General features: G+C 39.8%; 1 protein-coding gene across 1 annotated transcript; it reads right to left on the bottom strand.

The window, feature by feature from the left end:
* Window positions 1-9,903: 9,903 nt before the first annotated feature.
* On the bottom strand, window positions 9,904-12,387 carry LOC118562142 (protein enabled homolog). The gene is made up of 3 exons (XM_036134397.1): window positions 12,302-12,387; window positions 11,258-11,345; window positions 9,904-10,197 (listed from the first exon to the last, which is right to left on the bottom strand). The coding sequence occupies exons 1-3, from the start codon at window positions 12,385-12,387 to the stop codon at window positions 9,904-9,906; spliced, it is 468 nt and encodes a 155-aa protein (XP_035990290.1).
* Between the last annotated feature and the right edge of the window lie 253 nt (window positions 12,388-12,640).

The following is a 12,640-nucleotide window of genomic DNA, read 5'->3' as shown; positions in this document are numbered from 1 at the left end:
ATTGGCACCTCTGCTCTCACTTGTCTGTATATAGTTTTGCTCCTATGTAAATAACTGCTGTTGTCCTCACATACTCTTAAAAAATGCACACATACACACATATATATATATATATATATATATATATATATATATATATATATATATATATATATATATATATATATAGATAGATAGATAGATAGATATACATATATATATATATATATATATATATACATATATATATATATATATATATATATACATATATATATATATATATATATATATATATATATATAGATATATATATATATATATAGATATAGATATCGATATAGATAGATAGAGAGAGAGAGTGAGAGAGTAAGAGATGTATAATTTATGTGTGTTTATAATTTTTTTTATATAACTGCAAAATATATGACTGTGAGTATATATATCATCCAGTTTGACTTCAGTTTAAATTGCTTTGGTGCTGAATAAATATGTGTAATCTGACTGAAAGGTCACGATCACTGTGAACATATGATTAAAATGAGATCAGAGCTACCTCCTATTCATTCTGACAGCAGCTGTCTGATCTGTGGTCTGACCCAAGATGGCCGCCCCGTAGGCACGTCAGCCTAGCGGCCAGCAGCGTCCAATGGGGCGTTTACGTATATAATGTCTAGGGTCGCTGTTGTTACGCAAAATGTGACTCCACCCCTCATCCAATCAGAGATACCGGCTGCAGAAGTGTCGACTTGGACCGCATATAATCCAGAGATGCAGGTACTGAAAAGAGTAACGGTTCTTGTTAACCGTTACTGGTGGAAAAACTTACAACCCCGACACGAACTGGCCTGAGGTGGTAACAGCTGGCAGTTATGATAACTGATTTAACGGACGATCAGTTTAACAGCTCGAGCCACCAAAAATGCCCCGCAAGATACAATACAAAAAAAATTAAATACCAAAGCTAAAAGCGTGTACTTCATCCTTTAGCTACTTAGAATTAATGTACAATCAACTCCTTCTGCTCCTCCTGCCAAACGTGCACTCCAGATGCAGCAGATAGAAATTATGGAGCATAATCTAGACTGATTTAGCACCGTAGGTGTCTTAATGTAGATCAATGCAACACATGTTAGAGTAGAAATTCACAATTATATTAAACAACCAAAACATAATGTGTATGTTAAGATTTTTGTTTTGGAATAAAACAAAACAGCAAACGTTTAATTACTTCATGCTGTTTGCTACAAAGGTTGACTGTCAAATTATTTCAATGAGAATTATGAATAGACTTTATGATGATTTAAAGTAAGCATATGTAGTAGTATTTTAGTGTACGTCTGCCTCGGTGCCGGTTTACCAGATAGAAAATTAGTTACAACGTTATGAATAGTTGTGGAGGGCTCCTCTTACAATCAGGTTAATGATTCCTGCGCCAACACGTGGCTAATTAAAACAGCTGGTACTTATTTTAACTGATTTAACGGACGATGATTTTACCAGCTCGAGGCACCAAAATGCCCCGCAAGATATAATAAAAAAAAAACTTTTTCAGCTTAGCTAGTGTAAAACTCCTATTCATAACGTATAAACGATTGGACAGGTTGAAAAATTTAGGGTAATAATGTCTAAGAGCAGTGTGCGATTTGCAAAAATACCAGAGGGGGGGATCATTTCAAAAGTTTTATTAATGAATAAAAAGTTTTATTAATAATGGTTAGCTAGCACAGTGCTCTTTCAGGTAGCTAGCTAGATCCAGTAGGTTAGACTATTGTTTTTAAACTTGCGCCATCTACTGTCTGGACTCGGGAGTGGGTATTAGTTTACTTTAACCGCTTTGAGCAGAAAACGTATTAATACTCTTTAAAAACAAATGTGAAGGACACAACACATGTATTTATATTAGGGCTGTCAAACGATTAAAACAATTGAATATGAATTGATAAATCACATAATGTCAATAGTTAACTCGAGATTAATTGCAAATAAATCGCACGTTTTATCCTTTTATTTCTGCAAGTGTAATAGCCTGTTTTTGGGCATTTTAATATGCAATTTTACAATAAATGACACTAATAAAATACATGCTTGTACAAAAAACATTTTTATTTTGGTATTTTTCAAGCACTTTTGAGAATTGGAATGAAAACATCCCAGTGCCAAATGTTAAACTCTGGACTATAATGGCTAAATGACTAATCATGACGCCCTGATGTTTACACAATGTGTAAATAAATGTGTAAATAAATACCTGTTTTAATGCCAATATATTTTTTTGCCTCTTAAACAAAGATAGACATGGTATTAGGCATATACATATAAAATAATAAACATTTTGCATTTCAATAAAGTCATAAGTTTTATTGTTCGTTTTTTCACTTTCTCTCTCTCACACATCTAATTCTGAGCTTTCACACCAACAACAATAGTTTCTTTGAATATTTTTGCTTGCTGTTTATATCCATATTCATAGAGTTTAGGCCTGTAAAAAGGTTTTAAATTTCCAGGTCATTCCAGTCTTACACTTTGCTTGCAACTGGGCAGGAGCTTATTACCCTGAAAGAGACTGTTTAGGAACTGATTAGTAACTCCAGGTCCTTCATTTGGCAACGTAATTCAGCCTTAGTTTGTCCAATACAGAGAAAACAAATGAATAAGCATTAAAGTACGGTTTATGGGTTGGAGTTTCTGCAATGTTATCAGCATGTTAAAGGTATACTATGCAACCGGGGTTGATTTTCCAGCGAGGCTCCCCCCAGAGGGCGAAAGTAAAAGTGCACTGTCATAAAGATGCTCAGCTGTTCTGGTTTCTCCGACAAGCCAGGCGCGGTTGTTTTGAGCTTAGCAGACAGGCGAACGCAACGAAAAGTGGAAAAAACGGCAGTACAAACAATGACTAACACAGTGAAGGTATGAACATCAAGCTTCCCGCAGCGCTATCTTGGTGAGGCGGCCGCCGCCGCCGCGCCAGTTTTATTATTATTATTATTTTATGTTGGCGAGGCGCTACCGCCGCCGCCTCGCCAAGCCGCCGCCGCCAAGCCGCCGCCGCCGCCTCACCAAGCCGCCGCCGCCTCGCCAAGCCGCCGCCTCGCCAGTTTTATTATTATTATTTTTTTTATTTTTTTTTATGTTGGCGAGACGCTACCGCCGCCGCCTCGCCAAGCCGCGGCCGCCTCGCCAGTTTTATTATTATTATTATTATTATTATTTTATGTTGGCGAGACGCCACCGCCTCGCCAAGCCGCATTCGCAGCCGCCTCGCCGCGGCCGCCGCGTAGCGTCTCGCCAACATAAAAAAAAAAAAAAAGAATAATAATAAAACTCGATATGCTTGCATGTTTATTTGACGTTAACACGCGGTTCTTTGTTGTTGCTTTCGCGCGTGCATATAGTGAATAGCAGGGCAAAAACACATGGAGTTCTCGCCGTAAAGCAAGACTGACTGTGTGCGGGCCGAGAGCTCTTGCAATTGCAAGTGCGGTATTTCCCCCACACACCCCCAGGGCGGCCAAGAAAACCTTTGTTCGACCTGAAATGACTCATTTAATCATCCAAAACGGTATGGAACACATTAATTAACTGAAAAATGTTGCATAGTATGCCTTTAAAAACTCATCATCAGAACCAATGTCTGCTCAAAATAGTGATCTGCACCAAGTAATCTACTTTCAGCAGTTATCACCGGTTATTGCACCGTAAACTGCAGGAAATACATGCAGAGATGCTCTGTCTGCCTTTACTACCGTCGGCTCCTATGGCGGAGGGATATTTCAGCTGGATACAAAGTGTCTAGTACAGGCAGGTCTCTTAATAACCGCTGTTTCGTCACTTATTTTAGAGCCCAAATAAGCGATTTCACTTTCAGAAACGTGCCCAAAAAACCCGCAAACCCTGACTCATGAAATTTACAAGCGCCTTTAGAATAAAACAAGCCCAAAGTCGCAGGAAATAAACAGTCTGTCCAACAGTGAGCACGGGTCTGTTTTGCTACAGTCTCTAGCACTATTGAAACTACGGAAAGCGCAGAGGATAAAAGAAACACAGGCCGGAGAGCAGAAAAAACATTAGGGAACGGTGTGTGTGTTTTGATGCGCAATTAACGGCGACAAAAAAAATGTCGGCGTTGTGGTCTAACGCGTTAATAATATGCAACCTATATCTGTCTTTTCTAAGGCAGTGTGAGTGGCACAGTTCCGATCTTTTCACCCCCTTCCATCTCAAAAGAATCACAGTAACCCTTTATTAAAATCTCCTAATCATTGCAAAACTGAGTCAGTGGAGACTAAGGGCATCTCCTACTTGAAGTAAAAACGGTGGCACAGAGGTTAAGGGGTTCATCTTGCAATTGGCGGGTTGCCTGTTCGATCCCCTGCTCTGACTGTCTCTGTCGTTGTGTCCTTGGGCAAGACACTTCACCCGCATTGCCTGCTGGCGGTGGTCAGAGGGCTCGGTGGCGCCGTTGTATGGCAGCCTCGCCTCTGTCAGCTTGCCCCAGGGCAGCTGTGGCTACTAACATAGCTCACCACCGTCAGGGTGTGAATGGGTGAATGACTGACTGTAGTGTGAAGCGCTTTGGAGGTCGTGAAGACTAGTTAAAAAGCGCTATACAAGTACAAGCCATTTACCATTTAAAAAAGGTAAACCTTTTGTCTGTTTTACATAAAAACAATTTCACATTGTATGTTAAATTTCTGTAACTAATACAGATACTATCACTCAATAAAGTGACCAATGGCTGACAGTTTGTCTGAGGCCTAAAAGCAAAGGCCCGTCTGTCTCGAACATTACGGCTGGTTCCTTTAGCTGAAAGGAGGGTGAGACAAATGGCTATCAACGGAGAAGAGCAACGTTAGCTATTATTTAAATTAGTAAAAGATACCCATCTTTCTGAAGAGCGAAAAGGGTTTTTAAATAAAGCAGCAGTCAATGTTAGCATAAAATGCTACCGCTAACGGTCAGTATTTCTCATGAGCCAAAATGGGGCAATAGACAAAAAGTCCCGCCGTTTGCTGATTTATTGTGTTACGGTGGTGGTTAACCAGCAGTTGTGTTATTTTTAAGCATGTCATGGTTTATAATATTAAAATTTATAGTAGACCGAGTTAAAAGGCTGCTTACCCGCTTACAACCAAACGACGAGAGAGAATTCCAAGTCAGTGACGCAAAACCTATCCATGAGACGTTCAGGAGCACTTGGATATTCTCACTTTTTTGGTTAACTCAGTAGGCTAGGCTGGACGACAGCTGTATCAGTAGTGTTAAATCCCAAGCACAAATGTTTTAATAAAATTACAAAATAAAAAATGTAATTAAATTATGTTGTCAAAGAACTATTAATTCTAACGTTCCAACGTCATTGGGACAAAAGTTAAAAACACTTGGACTTTGACCCTTTTTAATTGTTAAATGTTTTACAACAGCAATGTTCTTTGAAATTTTCCAGGAGAGCTAAATAAAAGCTGGAAAATAACTTACACTCGGGGTGAAAGCAGGCGAGGGAAGCTGGCTTCATTTATCACAGACGGATACACCTCAACTCCTGATTGAGCCCTGAAGTAAACGTGAACTTTGCCTTTGATTTGGGAAAGTGGAGCGATCAGAAGATTTTAGAAAAATATCCTCGTTCATGTTGTGCATGGAAATAAATTACCCATGCCAGAATATTAAGCAATGGGGGCTAAGGCAGAAAACTATAGAACAGGCCAGATATGAATACTGTTTGCTGAGGGGAATATTGATCTTCGTGGCGGACCCGATCTAAAACCCTGACGTTAACCAACAGGAAACTGAACAAGCACTACATCTGCTTTTTCAAAATAAATCGCTAAAGACAGACGGGATATTCTTTAAGTCCTAACTATTGTATGTTTATAAATTTAAACGCATATTGTATGCATCTTTGTTAAATTAATCACTTCTGGTTATGCATAATATACAAACTAAATGAACTTAGTAGTAGTTCTTTGTCAGTCATTTCACAGAAAACTCAAAGATGTCTTACATGTAACTTTACCTTCTCCCTCATAATACACCAAACCTAGTTCGGACATTAGCATGAACTTATGTGTGATTTGTGTTTAGTGTTACTAACTATGTGTCTAACTATATGTCACTATGTGACTAAAATCATTAGTTTTACTTGATAAATTGTACATTACACCAATTACAACCAGAAAGACCTGCACATCTTAATCAAGAATCTCTATATATATCTCTATATCTGTATAATATGATTCATTTTGATTTTGTAAAGTGCCTTGAGATGACATGTTTCATGAACTGGCGCTATATAAATAAAATTGAATTGAATGTTGTACCGTACGGTGAAAGTACTTTTTGTGAGACAGCCGCTCAGGATGCACACAGACAACACATAATACACAGACTGAACAAAAACATTTCCACACATTTGCACTTTATTTAACACACCATAAATAATTAATTAATTATATAAATAACCCCCCCCCCCCACACACACACACACACACACACAATTATAGCCTCACAATGAACCCTTAAATGAACAACCTCAAACTACAACATTGGTTAAAACATGGAATCAAGCAAAAAACAGGTGATTGTAAAAAAGAGATTGTAAATTTAAAGATTTACAATAATACAAGAAATTCATTCTTCTGTAGGTCCCTCATTGGCACAGATTTCCTGAACCCTGTTGTTTTTAACTTTTAGGTTGACAAACAGCTTTCCTTTATTAAACTGGTGGTCAAGTGGGGCCCACAGCTCCTCCCCAAGCTTATACGACCTCCCACTTTCAAGGATGATCTCCATTACCCCCATGGTGTCTGTCTCCATTATGCCCATAACCAGGACTCCCTCAGCCTCCTCTGTGGTTGTGATGATCTGCCAAAGAAAGAGGAATTTAGTCAAATGATGCCTGGCAAGCAAGGGAACCCTATACCTAACGGTGCTTCTTTTCCTCCTCAACTTATAGTATTTTATTCAATTATATGAAATCCTTTTACCATCTTTCCAACATATTTGTTATGGCTGAATAAAAAGAATCATTAATTTAGCTTGGACCAACAGTCAATGCTCTCACATGTTCTGGCCTACACATCCCAGATAGCAAATCATTTTGGCTTTTTTGTGGCATATGTCTGGCCTCTTTGGGGTTGTTTTGGCAAAGGATTATGGTTTTGGGTCAGCTTTGGTTTTGTTATGATCTGCCTTAATAAATAAATGGCGCGATGTTATTTTGGCCGAGTTTTGGCTTGTGTCTGGTTAACTAGCCAAAAAGGCGATGAGCGGGACCATATGCTTGAGCGCGTTCGCATTTCATGATTTTACGGGAGCGCTTTGGCATCCCTCCGGCTTGCCAAAAGTCAGCACAGAGAGCGGGGAATTTTCAACAGACAGATCTCATTTCTCGGCGTGATCACTGAAGGTGAAGGTGAGTACATTTTTCCTTTTCTCCAAAGTGGTTTATTTCTGCTAGACAAATGTAATTGTTTTGTTTTATCTGTTTGAGACGTGGGTCATTCACGCAACTTTCATTTTAGCCTATGAATAACATGACTGTCGGAAGTACATTCATTTTTGATCTGATCGTAGGCTAACGTTAGTCATCGCACTCGAGATTGTAGTTAGCTGGGTTGCTGAATCAAGCAATCTGATATGGATAATTAAAACGTCTCTGACCGCTGGTGGCGGCTGTCAGCTGTGTGTCCGAAGCTAAGTAAATACAGCCCAGATCAGCACTGGGCTCTCTCACCGCCGAGCCGAGTTGGCTAGTTCCGGATGTTACACCAAATTCTGCGACCACAGGGGGCGATAGCGTACATTCCTCTTATGTAGACGTTGAAATATCACGTACTTCTTTGTGTTTGACGCTTACAGCTGGACGGACTGTTGCTTTGAATGTCTTTATTCTGTCGTTTAAATATATAAACCCACTATTGTGGGTTACACGCCATTTTACTGTGTGAAAATGTCTATGTGAGGGTCTCACGGGTATATTTGATAAAACAGAGATTAGGCTACTTGGCAGGATTACATTTTAATCAGCAGTGTTGGGCAGTAGCGCCGTTACTATGGGTTTGTCTCATTCCGCCTACTTCCGTCAGTGCACTGCTGATGTGCACTGACCACTTACTGCCGTAGTGCCCACTTTTGACCGTTAGTAGTGTTCCAAATGGAACACTTATGTTAAAACACTTACCGGAAATGACGGCATGACGTGACGAACGCAACACACGTGACCGCAAATTTTTCAGACCGCCAAAAATATATGCCTGCGTTTTATTTTATAAAAACAATGGGTTACGTTCACAGTATTTTGAAATTATATCGCCTACGACGTCAACGCAGGATCCTCCAAATATTGGCTGAACATGAGGTATATTCGTGTATTTTACAAACACCTATCATGCACAAATTGCAGTGCAGCAGTTACCTTTTCATAACAGTCAGGAGCAGTTCCTTGCGTTGATGAATTACTAAATGTACACAGCAGGTTCACAGACGTTTTACCATTTCATGTCACAATTACTAAATGTTTTTTTCACTGCCTATATAAATGTTATGCAGGACAGTGACAGTAAGCAGCTAGTTATTTTACCATCAGTAGGCTACTTCAGTGTGCTCCATGTGGATAAACAAAAAAAAGCTCTATCAATATAAGAATTCACAAATATATATGAATTTGTGCTCAAAATGTTATGTTATCTTTACACTAACATACACCAAGCAATAGGCAACAGAATAGACAGGCCTATTGATGTTCTATCATGTACTAATTCTGATTAATTAAGAAAAGACAAGGAAAACACAGTAACAGAACCAGATCTTAACTTTATTTTAAACAAAAAAAATGTAAACAACAAAACATAATTAATTCACTTTCCTCTCCCCACTCACAGCGTCCTCGCAGCCCCAGAAAGTACTGCCAAATAAATGCCACAGTGCCAGTGTTGGCACTATACTTTGATGGCCACAGCGACATGAGGGTTGACTATCGCCTTTCAAGGGTGTCATTCAACGCACTCATGGATCTGTTGGGCAGGGAATGCGACCATGGCTGGGGCCCAGAAATCGACACCCTTATCTTTCTTTTCTGGCTTGCCACTGAGGAACAGCCCCATATACTATCAGCAGTCCTACCCTCCACCAGGATACAGCATACTTGGAGATGGGGGCTACCCCTGCCTATCCCAGCCCATCAGCCTCATCACACCCCTCAGACAGCCCGTTCGCAACCACCTCCAGGCTCGCTTTAACAACAGCTTGTCAAAGGCCAGGAGCATTGTTGAGCGGTCCTTTGGGATGCTGAAGACTAGGTGGAGGTCCATCTTCTTCAAGGCTCTGGAAGTGGATGTGACTTACGTGCCGGAGGTCATCGTCTGTTGCACGGTCCTACATAACATATGTATGAGCAACGAAGACCTGCTGGAGCCAGATGCTGATGTCAGGAGGGCACGAAGACCAGCACCAGCACCTCCAGGAGCCGTCTCTGGTGCAGAGCAGAGACAGAGGATGGCAATGGCATGTTATGTCCCTGACCATGATTACATTTAAAAATGTAAAATGCATGATTGAATAAATTACATGACCATTGTATGATTGTGTTGATTTCATCTGGCATGTTAAAAAACAAAACAAATCTGAATAAATTACGACCATTCTGCAAAATCAATGTTTAATGTTAAACACATTAGATTTTGCAGAATGGTCGTAATTTATTCAGATTTGTTTTGTAACATTGTGAGGTAAATATATTGTGTACTTCTTATTAGTTTGATAAAGTAGGTAGGTAGTATTTTTAGGAATTTATCAATCATGAATTTGACATTACCGCTTTTGAAAGTCTGGAGTAACCTAATCAGGAAAAAAGATGTTAAGGTGTGGTATAACGAGTGACACAGTGTAAATTATGTTTTACATATTTATTTAATATTTAATTCACTAAATTTTTTTGGATATAACATCTAAAATTGCCAGGAGGCGCTCCTCCCTAGCAGACGCCTCTCTCTCCCTGGCAGCCATCTCCCTATCCCTCCTGTCCTCCCTCTCCCTCATCTCCCTGAAAAACCTCTCCTCCCTCTCTACAGTCTGACGGTGACGCCTCTCTTCCCTCTCCACAGCCTCTTGGTGCCTCCTCTCCTCGCGTTCTGCAGCCTCTCTCTCTCTTTTCTCCTCTCGCTCTCGCTGCTCTCTCTGCATCTCCTGTATCACCTCATCAGCCTGCTTCTCATTGTCCTGCAAGGCTTTTACAATAGCCATGGTGTCTACCCGGCGCCTCTTTGGGGTAGACACCCCAGGAGTCACCGGTGTCACCACAGAAGAGGGTGAGGCCCTCGCCACTTCCGGGTCGGATGAAGCAAAGAGAGCAGGCGGCTCCATAGATGGCCTGCTCCCTATTGCTTCATCCATTAGTGCGTACCACTTCCAAGAAGCAGCGGTGGCCTCACCCCCTTCTGTACTAACCCCGGTACGAGGGTTCTTAAGTGCCTGTGGATGAACGACAAAAAAAAGCTGCACTATTTCACCATCAAATGCTAAACACTAACAATGTATTTACATTTCTTACTTACAAATATACACTACCGTTCAAATGTTTAAAGTCTCTCAATCACCATAGGTAAAATTCCCAAACAATCCTAAAGGAGTTTTCCAAAAAGATATGTATGGAACAACCTTGTACCAGGGTTCCTACAGCACAAGGCAAGTTAAATTGAAGACTTTTTAAGACTTTTTAATGCCACTTGAAATAAAAAGTTAAAACCAACTTCACGATAAACAAGATAAACCTGGATGCGACAACTTTACCCAAATGTTTATTTTAACATAAACCATTACTTTCTGGCTCAGTAGACATGTTAAAGATTTTGAAAAACATTCCATATAGGAAGAAAGCTAAAAAACACACAAATTACAGATATATTTTTAACAACTACTGAACTGAATTCACAAACTTTGTTTTGTTCCCTACTAAAATAAACTATAAATCAGTGCCAACTCTTTTTCACAGCTATGGTCCGGCCGCAACAGTTTTTATTGGTTCCGCTATCGGGACGGAACCAATAATGGTTACATTGAGCCGTTCGGTAAATTTAAAAAAAATATAATTGTATCAATTATTTGACTGTTTGGTAAGGATTACAAAAATAAAATCCTATTTATGACCTGGTAACAATTTTAAGACCTAAGAAAGACTGATTTAAGACATTTTAATGCCAATTAAGGCCTTAGTTTTATATTACAGAATTCAATGCCTTTTAAGACTTTTTAAGGATCCGCAGGAACCCTGTGTACTAACCTTGTATTTCTGCACCAAATTCTCCCATCGCTTCCTGATGGCTTTAGCATCCAACATCCCCTCCAACCCCTTTTTCTTAATGAATTCCCTGGTAAAAACACAACAGCAGATCATATCAATGCATTAAATAATACAGAGGCCCACTACCAGAACAATTAACATGACACGAGTACTGGGTTCGCCCACCTAATGTTATGTTACTCATTAAATATTTCTTATGTTTTGTTTGCAACAACAATATCACCACATTTATTTTGAGTAGATAATTTATCCTGGGGTTGGGCCAGAGATGCAGACTGCTTTACATGTGTTTACTACAGCACTGTCAATAACGAGCATATGTGATCACGTTAGTTTGAAGTGAAGAACGTAGCGTAATACAACTGTTAATACGTGATATCCAGCATTACAACGGCACAACACTGTATTCACCAGCCCATAATCTAAAATAGTCACAAAGCCAGTTTCATAACTTACTAGTGTTCACACAGATAACGTGCTCGTCCCAATGGATGGCTTATTACTGCTGTTATTTAAAATTAACACGATAGAGTTCACATGTCTAACGTGCTCGTCTCAATGGCTGGCTTAACGTACTAGGTAGCTATAGGTAGCTAGGTAGCATTAACATGTAACTTACGCTAATTAACTCGCCAAATGATTATATCAGCTTCTGTCAGTGAGGGACATGTAAGTGATGCATTAGACGAGAGTACAATGCCTCGTATTACCACCATTACTTACATTTATATGATTGCGGTGTCGCAGCTCCGGCTGTCTCGGCTGAAATGTCCGCCATTATTTTCAAAATGGAAAAATCTTCCCGACGTCCTTAGCCCCTCCCTTTCCGCTTTGTAGTCAAGATGGCGTCCGTTTAGTGCGAGTAGGGTCCATCGTTACGCACTGCATTTTGTGACCGTTTTTAGGGGGTCATCCGGGTACTTTCAGTGCACTGACTTTTTGTGTTATCCACACTACCTACTTAAAACTAAGTGTTCGAAGTGTAGAAGTAGGCGGATTGAGACACACCCTATAACTATGTACCTGTCCTGCTCTATGGTCCTGCGGGGCAGCTGGGGAGTGTGCAGCGGGTGACAAGTGACAGCAGGGGGAGAGGAGTGTGAATTCATATTGTGAATCTTAATCAGCTTCAGGAAATTGCTTGACGTCATTTGTCTATTTTGCCACAATGTTACTGTTTGGAGCAGTGCTATCTTATTTTGCTCCTGTGGTTTGAACCAAGTTAAAATAAACTATCTGAAGAACTTTGTCTTACAGTTTTATTGATCACTACTGTAGATAGCCACGACTTGGAGCAAAATTAAAAAGCTAATTGAATACCCCTTCTACATTTTACTATACAACTAACTGTATTTTATTTTT

The sequence above is a fragment of the Fundulus heteroclitus genome, unplaced genomic scaffold (genome assembly GCF_011125445.2).
Source record: "Fundulus heteroclitus isolate FHET01 unplaced genomic scaffold, MU-UCD_Fhet_4.1 scaffold_81, whole genome shotgun sequence".
Classification (NCBI taxonomy): Eukaryota; Metazoa; Chordata; class Actinopteri; order Cyprinodontiformes; family Fundulidae; genus Fundulus; species Fundulus heteroclitus.
The sequence above is the reverse complement of the archived record's forward strand: the minus strand, read 5'-3'. Positions and strand labels throughout refer to the sequence as shown.

Coding starts and splice junctions, on each gene's coding strand:
- LOC118562142 (XM_036134397.1), bottom strand. CDS start 12,387: ATGAATTCACACTCCTCTCCCCCTGCTGTCACTTGTCACCCGCTGCAC. Junction 11,346..12,301: donor AGGACCATAGAGCAGGACAG/GTACATAGTTAT, acceptor TGTTTTTACCAG/GGAATTCATTAAGAAAAAGG. Junction 10,198..11,257: donor ATTTGGTGCAGAAATACAAG/GTTAGTACACAG, acceptor AAAGCCTTGCAG/GACAATGAGAAGCAGGCTGA.